This window comes from Schistocerca cancellata, chromosome 1 (genome assembly GCF_023864275.1).
Source record: "Schistocerca cancellata isolate TAMUIC-IGC-003103 chromosome 1, iqSchCanc2.1, whole genome shotgun sequence".
In the NCBI taxonomy this organism is placed as follows: Eukaryota; Metazoa; Arthropoda; class Insecta; order Orthoptera; family Acrididae; genus Schistocerca; species Schistocerca cancellata.
Window position 1 is genome coordinate 904,468,228 of NC_064626.1, and position 21,979 is coordinate 904,490,206.

Consider the following 21,979-nt stretch of genomic DNA (forward strand, 5'->3'; position numbering starts at 1 on the left):
ACTATCTAAAGACATGCAGTATGTATTAAATACATCTTGTGATGTATATTTTAAACAACAAGCTAACAGTTACTACACAGATAACATTAACAATGAGAATGTAACCTTCAGATTGGTATGTGAAGTTGTCAGCTTCTCTAGTTGATTTGGAGACAGTGACACACCGTTTCTCATCATCACCAAATGGACAATCTGTTGCTCCATCACAAAGCTTTTCCTGATCCACGCAAACCTGAGAGTTAGGACATACAAACTGCCCCAGTCTACACCATTCTGAAAATATTTTATATCAAATTATTAAGATATATGTATTAAAAATTCTGTCTACTGCTGGTAAATGATACACTTTATAGTGGCTGGTAGCTGTAGATTTTTAGCAGTGGACTGAAAATTATACACCCTATCTGTGACAAAAGTAGACATAAATTTCAAAATTTTACCTCACTTCACAAAATTCTAAAACCCCCCCTCAACTATAAAATTCAAAAAACACCATAGTATATCTTATTTGATACCACATTCACACAAATAATGAGAGACAAGACAAACAACAACTTGCAGGGGCCATTATCCTCAACATTGTAATAAATGAATGTTATCTGAATATGTAGTACAATATAACAGTAAAAAACAGGAGTTCAGTCTAATAAATAACTGTGTAATGAGATACAAAACCCACTGAATATTGAGGATGCTACATTACAGCAGTGCAGAGAAAATACAAAAGTAGATAGCACTTTCAAACCTATACGTATTTCTGCATGCCTGTAATCTATATTTTGTATTGAAACCAAAAGTATCTGTATGGTTGTTGTTCATTGATGCTCTTAAATTATTTATATATTTTACTAACATAAATTTACACCTGAGAACATTCATTTTTCTGACTTTGAAGTTTCTCTTAGGTGATTATTTTTGCCACAAGTACGAGATTTTCACGTTATAGCATTCACTACAGGTTATAGCAATATTTTAATCAAAACAGGGTCAGTAGCGAGTAAAAATCACATTTGTTTCTTATCCGTTTTTGTAATATTTTGCTATTCAAACTAATATGGTCATCAGATAAATTGTTATGTAGTATCTATCAGCTCTTTTGGATCTGTATTTTACCTCTCTTATTAACACAACTGAATGGTTACCTTCAGAAATACAGCAATGTAAAGGATATATAAAAATTACTTACTGTACAAACTACTTGTGTGTTGCCCTCTTTTGCAAATTTTCACCTTTTATTTCCCTATTTGGTACATTTTTTTCTAGAGAATGACATATCAAGTGTTCTTCTAATTGAAACTACTCTCACAGGCTTCTTGGTAAACTTTTTTGCCTTTTATGGCAATCTTCACTATAATCAATCCATAGTGTCTAATTATTACATTGGCAGTAAAGTCAGGGTAGTTTGTACCCACCATGTTGAAAATATTTTTCTCATATGTGGACTATTCAACTGATTGTTCAAGATGGTTGCCTGATAAAGCATTCAGTACTATTTCACAGGTCTGTGTTTGCCACTGGTAATGTATACATTGTTTCTCATTTGATATTAGGGCAGTTAGAATCTCCAATATGTATTCTGTGATCAGTAGCATTCAGTGCTAATGAAGTTACACTGAAGTGAGTTTGTAACTAATTCAGCTAAATCTACAGGCTAGTAGAAACATTTGATTAGTAAGTCCACCTACACTCCCACTTGCCATGTCAAGCACACTATCAAGCCCAGTTTTTGTCTGGTTCTTCCCAATATGTCTGTTTGTTACTCCATCTGCTGTGGAGTCTGTGGGTTTTATATGACATTCAAATTTACTTACAGTTTACCTCGGGTTCCAAGCAGCTCTCAGTTCTAAGTATTGTGTTAGAATAAATGCTTTCATTAAGAGAGGTGAGGGTGCACGCAGCAGTGAGTGAATCAGCAGTCACCAACCTCCTCATACTCCATATTTCATGTGCTATCTGATTTTATAATTCGTTTCTTGGATAATTTGTTTGCATTTGCAAATATTAGAGCTCTGTTTTACTTAAAGAAACCATGTACATTCTATAGGCACTATGCCAACTTATCAATGGTACTAGTACACAACCAAAAGTACAATTAGAAAATTTGCTGCTAAAATTATCACAAGACAGAAGCAGCCCCAGACTGACTCTGCTGCAGCACAGAAGATGCCAATCAGTTCTTGGAATAATGCCGCAGATCAACAGTTGTACCGAAAGCCCACGGGTTAGGGTAGTTGTGTTGATCGCTTTCATCAGTCTCTGAAAAATACCAAGAAAGGTCTCAGATTCAAGGCGACTACATAGCATTGTTACGAGCCATGACAGCATCTTGTGCCCTCAACTGCTCACAACATGGCTTCTTCCGCCTGGCAATATCTCCAAACACCCATGCCTCGTTAAACTGCATTTCATTCCCTTCTTCCCACACTGGTTTATCAAGACAGACCATCATGTACCTGACACATTATCTTTTGCTGAAACAGTCTGTTCTCTACCAAAAGCAGCAAGACGCTTCCTCATGGGTAAAATATTCCAGATGTAGAATAGTAGCCCATTGAGTTCTCTGGGTGGGGACTGTGTTGAAGCAGCTAGAGAATGATGAGGCATTGTGAGAAACTACACAATATAAAGCTAAAAATGGAAGGATGTGGAAGATTTTTAAGAATCACTGTGATATGGTGGCCATGAGCCAGAGATTTTGGAAGTGGGATTCAGAATTATTGGTACTGACCAGATAATAGTAGAAGTGGAGTGGAAATAGTAACGAATAAGAAATTGTCAGTAGAGTAAAAGATTATCAGCAGCAAAAATAAAGAATTTTGTGAATCTGAATGGATATCAAACAAATATTGTGATACACACGTAAAATAAGACTGTATATGTGGAAATGACCTGAAGACACTGGAAAGTTTCAGACTGATAACATAAGACACAAATTTTAAACCAGGTTTTAAACTGTCAGATATTTCCATGGACAGATATAGACTCTGACCTTAATTCAGTCATTGTGAAGAACAGATTAAAAGAACTGAATAAATTACAAAATAGTAGATAATCAAAGTGACAGGAGATGGATAAATTGATGGAGCTGAGCTGGTTAAGAGTTTAAGAGCGAGCATTAGGCAATGTTTGAAAGAAATTCGGGAAATGAATACAAGAGAAGATGAATGGATAGGTCTGAGAGACGAAACAGTGGAACAGCACATGAGCAAATAGGTAGATAGACAAGGTCTAGTAGAGGTCACTGGATAACAAGAGAGATGCAATGAACTTAACTGATGAAGGAAGAGGAACTAATAATTCACCAACTGAAGCATGAGAATGAGGATACATATTGCAAAAAATTTGATTGACTGAAAGTGTAAAATGGAATGGCTCTCATGCATGCATGAGAAGGGGAGAGAAAAATGTCACTGTTAGGAAAATTTAATGGACCTTTGGAGAAAAGAGAAGCAGTTGTATGAATTTCAAACACTCAGACAGAAAGCCGATATTAATCAAAGAAGGGAAAGTTGAAAGGTGGAAGGAATATACACAAAGGTTATGCAAGGGCAATGAACTTTAAGATAATGTTGTAGAAAGGGAAAAGGTAGTAAATGAAGATGAGATCAGAAGAATTTGACAGCACTGAAAGACCTAAGTCCAAACAAAGAATCAGATGTAGAAGACATTCCCTCAAAATTACTGACATTCTTGGGAGAGACAGCCATGACAAAATCATTCCAAATGGCATGAAAGATACCTGAAACAAGCAAAATGCCATCAGAGTTCAAGAAAAATTTAATAAATCCAATCCCTAAGAATTCAGGAGCTAACAGATGTGAATGCTAGAGATGAGGAAAAAAGAAATTTATGGTACAGCTTGACTAAAAGAAGCCACTGGTTGGTAGGACACATCCTGAAGCATCAAGAATTAGTGATTTCAATAATGGAGGGAAGTGTGGTGATAGATAACCAAGCTGATTTTTCGAATGAAATTTCCACTCTACAGTGGAGTGCGCTGATATGAAACTTCCTGGCTGTGGCTAAGCCATGTCTCCACAATATCCTTTCTTTCAGGAGGGCTAGTTCTGCTTGGTTCGCAGGAGAGCTTCTATAAAGTTTGGAAGGTAGGAGATGAGGTACTGGCAGAAGTAAAGCTGTGAGGACGGGGGGTGAGTCGAGTCGTGCTTGGGTAGCTCAGTCGGTAGAGCACTTGCCCGCGAAAGGCAAAGGTCCCGAGTTTGAGTCTCAGTCCGGCACACAGTTTTAATCTGCCAGGAAGTTTCAAGCTGATTTTTGATGTTCAAAAAAGATGTTCAAATGTGTGTGAATTATTAAGGGACAAAACTGTGATTTTTGCTGTCTCTTCTTCTTTGTCTCTTTGTTAGTACACCAGCATGTTATCATGAAACTGAAGACCTTAAAGACTACTGAATGGTGTTTGTTTAGTAATGTACAACACACCGAATTTGGGGTTCACAGTTTGACAGATTTATTAAATTTTGTGTCATTTTGTTAAGATGTTGGCCAGTACCTTAACTTTTCAACACAAGCAGAACATGTATCATGTTAGCTCTCACATTTAACAACAGTCCAGTGGCAAACTTTGTCAGATAAATTAAAATGTAGTTGACACACAGTTTTTAGAAACACTATCAATGAACTGATTGTTGTTATAGAAGCCTTCAAAACAAAATGACAAGTATGACACAGAACACATTTCATATGCCTCAGTAAATGCAGTGTCTTGCAGCAATCAATTAGAAAAATTGCTCAGAGGCATTTCACTCTGTCCACTCCTTAATGGAGATTGCAGTGCACAACAATCAATGATTCCAATGAAAATAGTGGTCCAACTTTCCTATTATTTGCAACAAAATTTAATCAAAATATCACAAACTTGAATAGGCATGTAAACACATTTTTATTTCAGAAGCTACGTAATCAGTCATAAAAATGCTAGGTCAGATTTTGCTACCTGTAGTAGGCTGTAAGTATTAACAGTAATTTTAAAACATGTGGTGGTTTATGAAATTGGAAATGTTTATGAAACCATTTAATCCATCTGTGTTGGGTATACTGTACTTAGGGTATAAAGTGTGATACTGGAAATTAGAATAAATTATGCAACCATCTTAATTAACTGTTTAATAATACAAAGTAGTACGTCACTTTGTGAATAAAATTCAGAGTTAATAAACATGTAATGGCAAAGATCAGAAAATAACAAAACACAGAAATAAAAACTGTGATGGAGAATGGGGCTACTTCAGAACCTTAATGTTAATTATACAATAAATTAATCAGTTTTACAGAAATTGAAATATGTTACTGAAAAATTGGAATGCCAGTCTTTTTGATGAATAGAGTGTTGTCAATAAGATCAGACCTACCGATTAGCTCACAGAAATTTACTTTTACATTTTGCATTAAAAAGATAAAATATCTGTGGGGTTATCACATCGAACGTGAGATAATAAGACTCTTTGGTCAGCAGCTGTACAATCATAAATAGACTGTCTTTGGTATTTTCAGTTTTCTGTGAACAATCGTCATTCATGTATAAAGTTGCATCTCAGTACTATAATAAATTGTATCATAATAGCCTAATTTGCTTTCTTCAATTAACTGTAAATATTCCCCCCCACCCCCCCACCCTTCCCCCAAGGTAATTCAAAAGCAGTGATCCCACAATGAACAGCAGCAGCTACTAAAATGTAATTAGGGTATTTTGCCTAAATGTTTTCATATGACAACAGAGCTGCTTCAAGGTAGCTACATGTGCAAACAACAGTTGTAGGAAAATGGCTCGTGGTGCTTCATATGACTTTTTCCACCACATGGATCAGCCTATATTATGTGACAAATGTGTAAGTGACATTCTTCCATGTCATCCTGTTGGCTGGAACAATGACCCACATTTGTATGAACAATGCGCAACGACTTTTGATCTCTTCCATGACTTTGGTAATCAGTTTAATCTGTCTTCCCAACAACAAGACAACATTCTTCAGTCTGTTTCCACACTACAATGCAGTGAATTGTTTGATTTTATTGACCTAACATCTTAGGCACAATCCAGCTGAATCCACTCATAATCTCATTTATTGTCCAGCCGGCTGGGCTGTGTGAGAATCTTCTTGGTTTACCATCTGCTCTGCATAAGATATAAGGGACCTTGTCTGCCATCACCCTCAAACCACAAGTACCACTGCCTCTATGACAAATCTTTTGTGGAGCACATGTACAGTCAAACTTTCCCTCCGAGCAGCTGCCTTTCCAACTGGAACAGGTGGCAACATTGTTTAAAATCAATGAATACTTCCTACAGAGCCACAGCATCTTCAATGACAGTCTCACATTCATCGCTCTATTATGTAACACTGGAGAATAAGCCTGCATGATCAGTGATGTTGCTCAAACATCTCCATGTGAAGGGAAATTTAATGCTGTGAAAGCAGCATCGCTTTACTAGCTCACCAGAGCAACCATTATGACAAGTAATTTACTGAACGATTAGGCTGTAGGATTCCATTCCAGCTCTGGAGATGCCTTTGATCGTTGATTAAACTTGAACCTCATGCTGCACAACATGCTATAGACATTATGTCTCACCACTGAAAATACAAATGCCAATGATTGTACAAGGAAGTGAAATGATTGAGTGCAAATTAATTCTTGCTGACAGACTTTTTGCAATTTTTCCAACAGCAACAAAACTCAAATCTACTGGATAACATTCCGCTTCAGGCAGGTCACTATGTTGGTTCCACAATCACTTTGATGACAAAGTGTGTAATTGCTCTATGTCATGCAATCACCTAAACACAAAATGTGGTCCACAATAGGTGCTGCAAATCATTGCAACAGCTTTGTACTAGATCACTTAACTGATCCATGGCAACTCTTTGTACTAGATCACTTTACTAATCAATACTTCCTGACTAAAACTGGCTCAGATGCGAGTACCACCCTTAGGAAGAACCTGCCATTGGAGCTTCCTACCCTGGCTGTCAAGCTGCGAACTACAGGCTGCAAATGACTCTCCAATAAACCATTACAGAACTGTCACATGCACCATACACTTTGATCTCCACAAAAAATTTTCATGGCAGTTTTTAGTTGCAGATGTTTACGAACCAATCTTAGGCATAGATGTCCTCACAAAGCACACAGACTGGCACCCAACAGACTAAAATATTCCAAACTACATATTAATGGACTACTGCAAACCGGCACCATTCATTAGTCTGACAGTCTGTGGACTATGTCCATACATATTGTTCTAAAAAAAAAAAGACTGAACATGTAGAATTCATAGCGATTATCAAGCTCTCAATGCTCGCACAGTCCCAAATAGCCATCTAATACTAAATATTCAAGATTTTACTGACACCTTTTGGTCCTTTCGTACTAACAGGATAGAAACCGGCCTGGCTCATGCCGGTCTGAACTCAGATCATTTAAGAATTCAAAGACCTAATCACTGGGCTGCGCACACAACTCATTTTTGAGACACTAATATTTTGGCATGATAATGAACAAATGTCAGTTTGGGAAATCCTAACTAACAGGATGCACACACAACCCTGCACACACAACTCATCCGTTAGCCCCCATGACCTAGGATTTATCTTGAACGGTCCTTGGCACGATTAATTTTACCGATTTCACTTACCTCATGTGGCAGCACTGGCCTGCAGACATACATGTAGCAAGCATGACATGTTCAGACCCCTCAAACACAACAAGCATTTGACAAAATTAAACTCAGTTAACCACACGCTACAATATTATCTCATCCACTTGCAACAGTCAAACACTTCTGATGTAAATGACACAGTGATCAGAGCAGTGTTTCAGTGGACAGTAGCAGCTGAACATCAATCATTACATTTTTCCTCCCAGTGTCTAACTGACTCCCAGTGTAATTGGCCAGCTTGAGCTCTCTATATACTAAAAGGTGCAGCATTTCAAGGATGACATTAAGCTCAGATAACTTACTGTTTATACTGACCAACGATCACTGGCAGATTCTAGACATAATCCAGCAAAAGACTGCACTCCGTACTGTTCCCAACACCTGGATTACATTGCACAGTTCACAGTTGATGTCAGCATCTCAAAGGGGGCAGACAACATCATTGCTGATTGCCTCTCACAAGTACACAACTTTCAGTTGACACAGTTACGCCGAGTTAGCCAACGCACAACAACGTGATGCACAAACATGCAACTTCCTACTAGGTACCACATCATTGTGGGTTCCTCCTCACAAGTCTGACATGATGTTTTGCAAACACCTCTTCCAGTCACTGGTCTTACTCAATATGCATAAATTTACTTTTGACAGCTTGCACAGCTGTTACATCCAAAAGTACGCTCCATGATTAAACTAGCCACTGATGATTTAGTTAAGCCAAATGCACAATATGACTGCAGATTGTGAACACAGACTTCCACGGCTTGCCTATGCTGCAAGGTTGGGTAACATGCACAGCCACCACTCGTCTGATACAATATACCTAAAGGCCATTTCCAACACGTCCATCTTGATCTGCTCAGCTGTCTCCCAGAGTCAGGTGGCTTCTGATACATTCTCTCTGCCACTGACCATTTTATTTGCTGGTCTGAAGCCACATCCTTGCCAGACATTGTAGTCAAGACAACGCAAGAGTGTTTGTCAACTTGTAGATCTCAAGTTTCAGCTACCCAAACTCCATCACTACTGACCGGGCTCACCATTGTGAACCTGCACTATTCTCGGGACTCTGTAATCTTTGCGGTGTCTAGTGCTACTGGACCACTGCTTATCATCCACAAAGCAATGATTTAGTGGTACACTGGCACTGGATGGTTATGGCAGTCTGTGTGTGTGGTACGGCTGCCACTTAACAGAATATTTACTTTGGGTGCTATTAGGCATATGCTCCACATACAAAGGTGGTCTTTGCACCTCGTTAACAAAGATTCTTTCTACATCTACATATACATCCATACTCGGCAAGCCACCTGACAGTGTGTGGCGGAGGGTACTTTGAGTACCTCGATCGGTTCTCCCTTCTATTCCAGTCTTGTATTGTTCGTGGAAAGATGATCAACTGCTCACTCTACCAGCAACCTTCATTTCACTGGTGCAACACCACAGACCACAGACTAAGGAGCTCCTTGCTCTCATCAGTACAGTGAAACACCATATCATGTGGCTCAGAATGACTCTACCACAGGCACACAGCTTGTCGAAAATTTTTATACACAAAGTCTTAGCTGACTGTGATTTCACTGTGTTGCAGGATGCCACCATTCAACCTGTACTGCAGCCATCATACCCTAGTCCTCACAAAGTTCTCACACAAGGGGCTAATATCTTCAAAATTTTGGTACCTGGAAAGCCTACCATTGTGCCATTAAACAACATTAAATCTGAAACCCGCATGAATTTTCCATGACACCACCAACACAGCTACGCAGAGGCTGTCCGGACTAATGTCACCCCAAGGTACCAGCTCCAGATACTTCGAACATGACAACATGTTCATGGTCAGACTCCACATGCAGCAATTCCTGCAGGATAATATGCAAGTGAAACTGGTGGACAAATTTATTGTGGTCAAAGGACAGCAAGAAAAACACCAAGTAGACAAGGGGCCTATTTCCAGTTACAAACTTTACAGCGACAGAGAACCAGTTGTGGTTACATCAACATTACCAGATGGCAGGTTTGTTACCATCACAGCTCTGAGATTACAACAATAACCTCCTAGCATGCAAGCAGAGCCTAATGTTACTTAACTCATTACCCAGCCACCTCTGCAGTCCAGCACCCCTCTCCCACAAATAAATACAGATCAACAATACTACAATTGCCCCATCGCACCCCACTTTTTTTAGCCAATAATCACTTGTATTGAAATGAGGCAGGGATCATGACAGCATGTCATTTTCCCTCTCTTTTTGCACAAGACATGGTTCAGCCATGCCTTGTGTAACAGTGATCCACAGCACGACTGGTCTCCCACAAGACTCCACATGCTTGGGATAGGGGGGAGAGGGGGTGTTGCTTTGTGGAGACTTCCCATCAGTAGTGAGAGAATAAGACTCTTTGGTCAGTGGATGAGCTCTCGCAAGAAAATTATCCTGGTATTTTCAGTTCACTGTGGACAATTGTTTAGCGCACACATTAGAGGTGTATCTCTGTATTGTATTATATAACAGCCTAAATCTACATTTTTCTGCAAGCACTCCCACTAGATTCTATGTATCCATGTCTTTTCACTAGCACAACTTTCATAAAAATTATATACACTGGAAGATATTTATGTATATGCCACACAGTTATCAAGGTAGGTCAAATATCAGAAAAAAATAGTTATTATCAGGAGCTGTGATCATAACATATGGAGTAATTCCATCTTGCTTTGTCTCAGGATGAAAAGAGTAACTATGTTCAAGTAGGTTGCAGTAGTTATTCCGACATGAAGATGTTTACAAGGGGTACACTATCATTGAGAGCTGGACCAGACCACTCTTTGGAATGAAGATAACAACGTAACAACAATAAAAATGAAAATGTCAATGGAAGATAGACAATAATATTTTTAAAAAACTTATAAAATACTTCACAGGGGATGAGAACTTAGTCATAATGTAATAGTTTATTGGAAGGGCAACCACTGCCAAATTTTTGTTGAATAAAAACCACTGCAGCTTGTCCACTTGACCTATTTGTTCACAGGTTCCAGTTCCACTGCCCCATTTTATTCCATGCAAAATTTTCTCAAAATTTAAAAGAAGGGGTCAAGATTGGACTGTAAAAGTGGCTTAACCACTACAGTGCAAGTTTTAAGTAGTTGAAAATCCAGGATGGAATAACGACAATGTAATGAAAAGGACAGATTACTACTCAGCAAACAATGGAGAGGTTGGGTTGGAGACAGTCACAACAAAAAGACTGCTAAACAAGTGAGCCTTTGGCCAAAAAGCTTTCATCTAATGTAGACAAGAGAAAAAACACAAACACACACACACACACACACACACACACACACACACACACACACACACACATTCACATACAGGGTGTACATAAAGTCCGGGAACACTTTCAATTATTTATTGCACAAGAACCAAACATTGTAAAGATATCATACATGTGTCATTTTGAGGAGAAACCATGAAATATTTTTCTTTTCTTTACTGACACAGTGTAGTTTGGTAATTTGTCAATAGTCAGCACCAGTTGCAAACATGGCGAGTTCAGGTGCCTAGCAAGCTTTCTGTGTGTTGGGAGTTCATGAAATGTTCTCCCCTGTCACCAGATCTCATTCTGCGTGACTTTTTTCTGTGGTAGCACATTAAGGACTTTGTGTATGTACCACCTCTACCACGTGATGTAGCAGAGCTCTGGAAGAGAATACGGGAAGCGACTGCCACAGCCAATGATGCCATGCTGGGACGTGTATGGCAAGAATTCGATTACCATATTGATGTCTGCCGGGGCACTCATGGTTCGTATTACCAAATGTTTGTAAAAAATCTTTCAGAGTTTCTCTTTAAAATGCAATATGTATGACATCTGTATAATGTTTATTTCTTGTACAACAAATAATTGAAACTGTTCCTGGACTTTGTGTACACCCTGTATATTCATTCACAGTCTCTGGTCACTGAGATCAAACTGTGAACAACTGGACATGACGGGAGATGCAATCTGGATAGTGGGGGAAAGGTGGATGCTGTGGCGGGGAAGGTTGGAATAGCTGGGTAGGAGTGGGGGACGATAAAGTGTTGTTTGTGGGAACACACAGGGACATCGTGGGGACAGGGTAGGGCAGCTAGATGCCATCTAGAGTTTAGATGGGACAGGGGGAAGGGAGCTGAAAAAGAGAGAAGTAAAGAGAATGTGGGTGTGTTGCTGGAATAGAAGGCTGTGAATTGCTGGAGTGGAGGTAGGGAAGGGGATTTGTGGGTGAAAGACAGTGACCAATGAAGGCTGAGGCCAGGGGAGTTGTGGAAACACAGGATATATTGCAGGGAGAGCTCCTACCTGCACAGTCCAGAAAAGCTGGTGTTGATACGGAGGATACAGATAGTGCAGGCTGTGAAGCAGCCATTAAAGTGAAGAATATTATGTTGAGCAGTGTGTTCAGCAACTAGGTGGTCCAGCTGTTTGACAGTCACAATTTGTCAGTGGCCATCCATGTGAACAGACAGCTTGTTGGTTGTCATGCCCATGTAGAATGCAGTACAGTGGTTGCAGCTTACCTAGTAGATCACATGAATGTCTTCACAGGTAGCCCTGCCTTTGATAGGATAGATGGTACTTATGACAAGACTGGAGTAGGTGGTGGTGGTGGTGGTGGTGGTGGGAATATATATAGGACGTGTCTTGCATCTAGGTCTATTACAGGGATATGAACCATGAGGCAAGAGGTTTGGAACATGGGTGGAGTAGGAATGGATGAGCATATTGTGTAGGTTCAGATGATGGTGGAATATCACAGTGGGGAGAGTGGGAAGAATAGTGGGTAGGATATTTCTAATTTCAGGCCCTGACAACAGGTAGTTGAAACCCTGGTGGAGAATGTGCATCTGTTACTCCAGTCTTTGGTGGTACTGAGTCACAAGGGGAATAATCCTCTGTGGCCAGACATGGGACTGTGGGAATGGTGGATGGCTGGAGAGATAAGGAATGCGAGAATTTTTTCTGTTCAAGATTGGGAGGGTAATTTTAGTCTGTGAACGCTTCAGTGAGACCCTTGGTATGTTTGGAAAAGGACTGCTTGTCACCAAAAATGTGATAGCCATGGGTGGCTAGACTGTATGGAAGAAACTTCTTGGTCTGGAATGGGTGGCAGCTGTTGAAGTGGAGGTATTGCTGGTGGTTGGCAGGTTTGATATGGAAGAGCTACTAATATAGCCATCTTTGAGGTGGACACTGACATGGAGGAAGGTGGCTTGTTAGCCACTTCAACAACAGCCACTCATCCTATACCAAGATGTCCCCTCCATGCTGCCTAGTCACACATTGCCACTGCATCTCTAGTGACAAGCAATCCTCTCTAAATATACTATGGCTCTCACTGAAGCCTGCACAGACTAAAATTACCATCCCTACCTTTCGGAGAAACAGATTTTTCATGTCTTATCTCTCCAGTCACACACCATCTCCCACAGCCCCACCATCTGGCCACAAAGGAGCATTCTCCTCATGACTCAGTACCACCCAGGACTGGAGCAATTGGAGAATATTCTTCACCATGTAGTTGACTACCTCTCATTATGCTCTAAAATGAGGAATGTGCTACTTACTATTCTTCCCACCGCTCCTGCAGTGGTAATCCATAACCCACCACCAACTGAACCTACACAATATCCCCATCCATCCCTACTCCATCCTTGGTCCCAATCCCTTGCCTCATGGCTCATATACCTTTAATAGACCTAGATGTAAGACTTGTCCCATACATACTCTCACCATCACATACTCCAGCCTGGCCACGTGCATAATCTATCCTACCACAGGCAGGGCAAACTGTAAAAGCAGTCGTGTGATCTACAAGCCAAGGTGCAATCACTCTGCGCATGACGGCCACCAAGCTCTCTGTCTGCATGAAAAGCCATGGATTGACTGTGGCCAACAAAAACCTAGACCACCCCGACAAGCACACTGCCCAACAGAACATCATCCACTTCAATGATTAATTCACAGCCTGCACCATCTGGACCCTTCCTTCCAACATCAGCTTTTCTGAACTGCACAGGTGGGAACTCTCTCAGCAATATATCCTACATTCTAATCAACTACATGGCCTCAACCTTTATAGTCATGTCCTTCACCCACATATACCCCAACCTGCTTCCACTGCAGCACTACACAGCCTTCTATTCCACCAATGCACCCACAGTCTTTTTACATATATCTTTTTCTGCTCCCTTCCCCTCCTCCTCCCCCTTCTGCCCTCCCTCCAACTAACCTCTCAACTGCACCTATCTGCTTTACACTCTTCCCACCACATTCCTGTATGCTCCCATAAACAGCACTTGGTACTGCCTCCTCTCCTACCCTGATATCCCTCTCTTCCCCACCCCAGCCTTCTCCTTACAACCATCATACAGATTGCTTCTCTGATCTGGTGCAGTTACTCACAGTCTGGAATCATACCCAGAGATAGTTGTGATGCATCTATAAGCTGTGCTTGCATGAATGTGTCCATATGTAGCCTACTTTAGTTAAAGGTCTTTGGCTCAATGCTCACTTATTTAGCAGTCTTTCTGTTGTACCTGTCTGTGAGTCAACAGATCCAGCAATCTATCCTGTTCATAATTTTGTAGTTTTCCACACCAGACCTTCCATTGTTTGAGTTTACCTAACCGCTTTTCTTCCGTCCTGTAACTCAGTATTCTTTCCTTTGTTACTATTTTCTAATGCATTACTTTACTCAGTGTCCATCCTTTTCTCTCTCTCTTTTTTCCTGTGTTTTACACATCACCTTCGAAACCCCACCTCATGCTTTATCTTATGAGCCACACTGTATCAATTGTCTCATCTGTGCGCCACAGACACCTACATGACCATGCTAATTGTTGGTGCAGTATCTCATGTCTCACATTACTCCCTCCACCACCATTACTCCTATACCATCAAATTGATCACTCTTCCTGCCCCACTCTTGCATATCTTCATGTGTTATTTTCTGTACCTTCTTGTGCAACATGAACTTTTAGCTCTTCCCACCAATGTGAGGCCCCCCCACCCCCAAAGCCCACCACTTCAGTATGCACATATTGACCTCATCCAATCCAATCACATCTGCTGTCCCCATTCTTCACAAATATCAGCCCACTGATTTGCACCCCACATTATAGTCTATTTATTTAATCTTATCTTTTATCTCATTGTGTTTTCATGTCTATTTCAGTTTGTTTATGATTTTCACTATTGGTCCTAGTCCCTCGGGTTTCACAGTTTTCCCCATGCATCATCCATGTTGTCCTTTGTGATTTTTTGTACAATTTCTTCACATGTTTTCTGAGTTATTTACATATTGTTATGTGTTTTTACAGAAAAGCTAGATAAAAACAAAGAACATTCATACATCATCAGACAGATACAAAATTGACATAGGGTAACATAACACTGAACACAGACTAATAAACTACACTTCCAGAAGCACAGAACAAAAAAGACAATGATCAGAAATAAGCAAGTGGGTAATGGAGGCAAAAAATAACAAAGATATCTAGAGTGCTTGTAGAGGCTTTATAGTTGCCTATAATAAATTTGTCCAGTTGAAAATGAGTATGCAGTGCAAAATTATGCTGGGGCCAAACAATCATTATCCCCGAATTTTAAGAATTTTTGCACTAACTCATAAGGAAAAAGTATTGATTAAATACCTGCAGAACTTAAATGAACCAGCCCCAATGAACAAAGCACAAATTGTACAAACTAATGAATGAAATTTTCCACTGGATTTTCTACAACATTTAATTATTATGCGTCTGAAAAAAGCAGGATAACATGACATGCATTGAGACTTGAGGAATAACTTCCATGGTACCTACCTGAGGGAGCTGTAGAGGGTAAAATCTGTAGAGAAAGGTGGAAAGGCAGGTATTGGAATATATCCAATAAATAATTGAGGACTTTGAGTATATGCTGCTATGAGAGGAAGCAGTTGGTACAGAAGTGGATTTCAGGCAGGGTCACATTAAACCAAAAAGTAAATATATAAAATAAAATAAAAATAAGGTGGCTTTTGACAATGCGTAATGGAATAAAATGTTTTCACTCTTTCTGAAGCACGGAATTAATTATTGTGACAAAAGGATAAATTATTCTCTCTTAAGACTAGCAGAACGAAGTAGGCCTAGTTAGAACAGGCAAAATTTTAGAGTTGACTGAAACAGTGAAGCTGTTAGACAAGATTATTCACTGTCACATTTAATTTGTACACTGAAGGGGCAGTAATGAAAATAAGGACTATCATGAACTGGGAAAGGTTTCTCGTGGACAAAAAATTAGCACTTATAGTTTACTAATGACATAGCAGTGGTCACAAAAACTGAACAGAAATTGAATTAGGCCTTTCATGATCTGAAACAAGTGCTAGCTGATGACTATATTGAGAGTATAAACAAAAGTAAAGTAAGGTAAGGTAATGGTCAGAAAGTGGACATGCTGGATGTTGAACATTAAATTCGGACAGGAAGATGAGAATGAATTTTGCAATTTTGGAAGTAAAACAGATAAAGAAAGGAGATGCAAGGATTATGTGTTAGAAAGGATTGTAAAGGGCACAAGGGTTTCTATAAAAATAAACAGCTACTAACAAGAAAAATATGAATCTTGAGACCAGAGAATATTATTAATTATTGAGGAGGAGATTAGTGCCCCATCAACAATGAGGTCATCAGAGAGACAGTACAATCTTGGATTAAGCAAGGATGGAGAAGGTTCCTTTCAAAGGAACCATCCTGGCATTTGCCTTACATAATTTAGGGAAATCACAGAAAACCAAATCAGGATGGCTGCACTCAGGTTTGTACTGTCATCCTTCCGAATGTGAGTCTTGTGTGCTAACCACAAGGTTTACTCAACTGCTGTGTAACAGTTAACCAAACTTGCGCTAAACAGCTTGCAGTGCCTACTTTATATCACATCAATTGTTTGCTATAACCAGAACAACTAACCCTGAAATTTATGACATACCAATTTTATTAATCTAGTTTTTAAATTCACATGAGAGATGTGGTTTTGATGTGAATAGCCATAATATGGAGCACTAAAGATAAAGTGAGAATGTATGTACATGCTCAGTTCTGACTGTAATACTACAGTTATTGACTTACTCTTCTCAAGTTCCCAGCTGCCAGACCTTTAATTAAACATAAAATAGAATAAAAAATTGAGGGAAACAGAGACAGAGACAGACAGAAACAAAGACAGAGACCAGAGATTACTCACATACCACAATTGATCTCATCTGTGAAATCCCAGCAGTCAACAACTCCATCACACAATTTTCGAGTGGAAAATTGTGTTTTTAAGTAATCAGCACAAGTACATTGCTTTTCATCAGCTCCATCACTGCAGTCAACAAGCTGATTGCATCGAGACATTTGAGAGATACACTCTCCATCCCCACACTGGAAGCTGTAGTTTCTCGGACAAGCTGTAGAAGATTTACAGTTGAGTTCCAAAATGACATAATGAAATTCATATGCTTCAAGTAACGAGCTATGTAGTAAATTCTAAAGAAAATTATTTATATATTACGATTTAATGGGTACCTCACTATATTTTATAACTCAGCAAAGTAAACTGTATTTTTGGCCATGGTGGGGACTAACTTTGTGATTTGACTAGGTGTAGCTATGTTCCATTTCAAGGAGTGCACATTGTTACCCCGTATTGTAAGTATGGAAAGTAACTGCAGAAAATGCTTGCAATTAATATCATTACATTTACTGATGATGATGATGATGGTGAGGAGGAGGAGGAGGAGGAGGAGGAGGAGGAGGAGGTAGCGACTACTGATAGAAAAGGCAACAAAACTTGGAAGTAAAATGCTAAATTTTTGTAAGTCAGTGGAGTGCAAACTACATAAAGAGGGAAGGGTACTGAGTGGCATCTGGATAAATGTGTTATTAGGCACTAATCTCCAAGATGTTATGAATATTACAAAGAAAAATCAACTTTGTGAAAGTATGCCAGCTTTTTCTGCACAGAAGTTGACTTCATGGTTAGCAAGAAAACTCTCATGGAAATAATTCTATCTAAGGAATATGGCTTTATAAGCTGCCAGAATAAATTAGTCATCACTTGTGCAAACAACACAACACAGTTTCAAAAGGTACATAATACATTAAATGTTTATAATGACATGCAGTATCTGAATTAGAGTGTGTAGTGTTTTTTCCCCCAAACAAAATGCCCATTAATGCATATTATTCTAAGAATAAATCTTCTCGAAGGGTGCAAAAAGTATCGCCCCATAAAAGTGCCAATCAGTCTTTTATTATTGTGCTATGCATGGCATCAGCAAATAGATTTACCATGTGTTACAATGCTCCAGTTGAAAGAATACTGGAGTGTACCCTACAGCTAATTTTTTCAGACATAAACATAACTGTGCTGCCACACTTGCCACAGTTCCAGCTGACTTTTCCAGTTGACATATAACAGCATTTAAACATAAATCTATTTGTATCAGAAGTAGTTTATTGATATAATAATTAGTTATCTCCATCTGGAAGTACTAACTGTTATTAAGTGTCATTATTTTAATAACTTCTAATAAAGATTTACTTACCTGTCTCACTAGTGTTAACTTCAGTTTTCACATTGACTATTGTCGAAGCAGCCATTGAATTCTGCTGGTAGCTCCCATCTGTTGACACCTTGTTAAATGTCTTCGTCAACATAGAAAAAAGAGGCTGGTTGCCTCTGTCACTAGAGCTTGCAATTATTTGTGCTGACTGAGGTTCTTGAGTGATGGGTTGTATTGTGGTTGTTACTTTATTTGCTGTAGTAGATTTGTTTACATGTCCCTTTTTGTCCGATCCAGTCATATGAACTGTGGCAAATTTACTAATTTCATTTACAATTCTTTGTTCTTCATTAGTTGTATTAATTATTCGATCATAATAATTATAAGGTTCCTTTTCTGAATCCCCATTATGTTCAACACTTGTCTGGTAAGTGACATAATTATTCGGGAATTTAGTTGCCGAGTTGTTTCTTATTTCAACATACTCGTTATTCCCATTAGAGTTACTAAATTTGGTTGAAACTTTGCTGATTGTGTAATTTATGTTGACAACAGTATTTCTAACAGTGCTGTCTGGTCTTACATCTGTTTCATAAGTACCTATAGCTGAGAGGTCTGGAGCAGACTCTACTCCTGAATTCACTTTGTAATCTTTTTCCAATAATGTTGAAGTGCTGTAAAGTGAAGTAGGTGATGCAGTAAGTGTAGTTCTGCTTGATATGTCTGAAAATATTTCTGTCTCATTGTTTCTGTTTCTTGTACGAGTTGTTGAGGAAGCAGAAAATAAATTATTTGTTAAATTTTGAGGTGTATCTTGTCGAATAATTTTCACGTTGTCATCTTGTTCTTGGACTTGAAATCCATAGTTGTGCATCTTAGGCTGTCTTCTGTTTATAAATGTTTTGCTCAATTTACTTCTTGATGCAAGTTCAGATTCTGGAAGGATTATGGGAGTTATGCCATCACTTCTCTCTAGTGCAGGTGTTTCACTCAGCTGACTCTGCATTTCATGGTTACTTTTTGTAACAGATTCATTACTAGCAGCAATGTTTTCTGGCTGTTTTCTTGTATAGACATGTCCTGGAGAAGAAAGTTTTGTGTGTGTTTGAATGGTAGGCCTTGCTTTCCATCTTCCTGTGACTACTTCCTCCACATTACTCTTTTCTGAAGCTTGGTCATGGCTTGAATGTGAGTTTTTCAATTCCTTCAATACCTGACTCATTTTCAGTTCTTGTGTCACCCCACTGCCATTTTCAGCAAGGTGTGAATTTTCTGTAGTAGTAATATTTTTCAAAAGAGATGCCGTTATATTCTTTATGTCTTCAGTAGTAATTTTTGAATCCTTAGAATATTCTTGTACATAGTCAGCCACATAGTTCCTTGCTTCAGTAAATGATGGGCTCTTCATCTGAGATTTTTCTTGAAGTGAATTCATAGGTGAAGCAGTAGAGTTTGTCGTATTCATAGTATTATGCCCTCCATTAACATTGTGGCTTATGGACCCTACAGTAATGTCTAAGGTGGATAGTGATTCCATTGAATGGGAATGACTAGGTCTCACTGTTTGGGAGAGTGCAGCTGTTGCTTGTTTTTGTCGTAGTAAAGTATCAGGAAACAGCTCTATTAGTTCTGGAACAGTTTCACTTTTGTACTTCAACAAGACAGAGTCCCACAATGTATTATTCTTCTCTTGTTTTCCAGTACTTTGCCTGACATTTGGAGGAGTAAATGTTTGGTTAGTGGGTTGAAAGGGGAATGTTGAAGACATGTTCACATTTTTTGTGATGCTAGCAGTGACAGTTTCGACAACATTCTCTCTCTGACTTCCTGTACTGATTGACTGAGATTTCTGTCTAACAAATGCTGAAGTTTCATCCATTTGTTTTGTCTTATTAGTTACACTATTCCTAACTGAAGGCCAAGGTGTTGAGGAGTCTTCTAGTGCCTCTACTGTTGCAGACTCAATTGTGGTAAGCAAATCAGCAATGATGGATGACTCAGTGTTGGGCAATTTCTGCAAACTGTGTTTGTTACTTTCTGATTGTTCTGCCATGAAGATTGGAACACTTTGAAACTTTTCTGATAATGGAATTCTTGGTACTGTATCTGTATTTTTGTAAACTTTCTGTACATGCACTGGATCTACTCGATGAGTTTCTATAATTTTGTGATCACTGTAACTATCAGTTATCAAACTGTCAGGAAGTAAAGAAATTTTGGGAAGAGAAAAATTGCCAGAAGTATTTTTTGTTGATATGCCAAATTCTGAAGAATTTTTAATATGATCAATGACCACAATGTCTGGAAAATTTGGTGATGAACTATGAGAAATTACACCACTATTAGTACCATCTTTAATTTCAGAATTTCTAAGCACATGTTCAACATTATTTTTATTCGTCTCAGATCTTATGTAACTATCTGTGACACTAGCAGTGTTCTCACTATGATCCATGTTAACGGGTTTCCAATCATCATCTGAAGAAGCATATTTCATCACATTTGTAGGAGTGCTGGAAACACTAGCAAGAACTTCTCGAGGAATACTGTGAACATTTCTGTGAGTTGATACTTCAGATTTTGGGAGTATTGGATGCCATGGTTGCTCATTAATTATTACTGATGATTCTGGTGATATTGTTTGTGGAAATGGTTTTATACTTGTTGACAAAATTCTATTTTTTCCATGTGGCTCATGGCTTAAGTTGTAGGTTCCCAAATCTGATTCTTGAAAATATACATCTTTTTCATTCTGAGCAATTTTTCTAATACTGGAATCAAAATATCTATCATTGTAAGTATTAGTTTTGATGAGAAATGGATTAATATTTTCATTACTCTCAAATAACGTGCCACCTTCATAGTTAAGAACTGCTGTACCACTTTTGTTGTATATAATATGTGAAAATTCTGCATTATTGTTTGATAATGCTGGCACACTCTCTTCTTCCTCTCCTTCATCCTTTATGTTTAATTTATCTAGTGGTTCACCTTTCTGAAATGGTGGAATTTTATTTTCAGCTCCTTGTAGTGAAACAGTTGTTTCATCAGTCATATTTTTAGACACATCATCTGCATTAAATGCTTCAATAGAAATTATATCATGAGCAAATGAACTATTTTCAGTCTTATTTACTTCATAGCGTGCTGTCTGATAATGAGTCACTTCTGTTTGATCATCTGAAGTCTCGGGTACACCAGGTAGTGCAACAATGTCATCCTTTTTTTCTGTAAATGTCCCTACAATTACAGGAATAACACCTTCATATTCTAAAGCTTCCATAAACTCTCCCTCTTTGGTGATAGTCACATGTGGCATTGTCACATTTTCATAATGTTCTGTTGTTGGTTGTGGCTTCTGCACAGCTTTCCTTAGTATACCATTCTTCACTTCTAAAGTCCTGTTATCAGAGTTTGGTCTAAAAACATCTCCTGTTTGTGTCTTAGGTATGTTGCCAGTCCCACCATCAAAGAAACCTGTTGGGGGCAAATACAAGTAAAAATGAATGAAAGATAAATACATCTCACAACATTAACTTAAGGAATAAAAATACTGGAGGTGCAACATACATTACTATTACCATTTCCTGGCCAAACTTTTAATTGATCAGATGGTACTGAATGTTAATTTTTAAAATTAAAATGATGTGAATCAGAAACTGACTGATCCAAGACAATCTTAATTGGATAGCTGTGTGCCTCTTAAATCAACTCAGAGCTTTTAG

At 38.7% G+C, this 21,979-nt stretch overlaps 1 protein-coding gene across 2 annotated transcripts in view; it reads right to left on the reverse strand.

Moving 5' to 3' along the window:
• LOC126190939 (serine protease nudel-like) overlaps positions 1-20,995 on the reverse strand; it is a 65,166-nt gene extending 44,171 nt beyond the window's left edge. For both annotated transcript variants that reach the window (XM_049931593.1, XM_049931585.1), the window contains exons 1-3: positions 18,297-20,995; positions 16,953-17,156; positions 106-273 (exon numbers count right to left, since the gene is read on the reverse strand). In XM_049931593.1, coding sequence (XP_049787550.1) covers positions 106-273; positions 16,953-17,156; positions 18,297-20,751 — 2,827 coding nt within the window. In that variant the 5' untranslated portion in view covers positions 20,752-20,995. The remainder of the gene's footprint in view (positions 1-105; positions 274-16,952; positions 17,157-18,296) is intronic.
• Between the last annotated feature and the right edge of the window lie 984 nt (positions 20,996-21,979).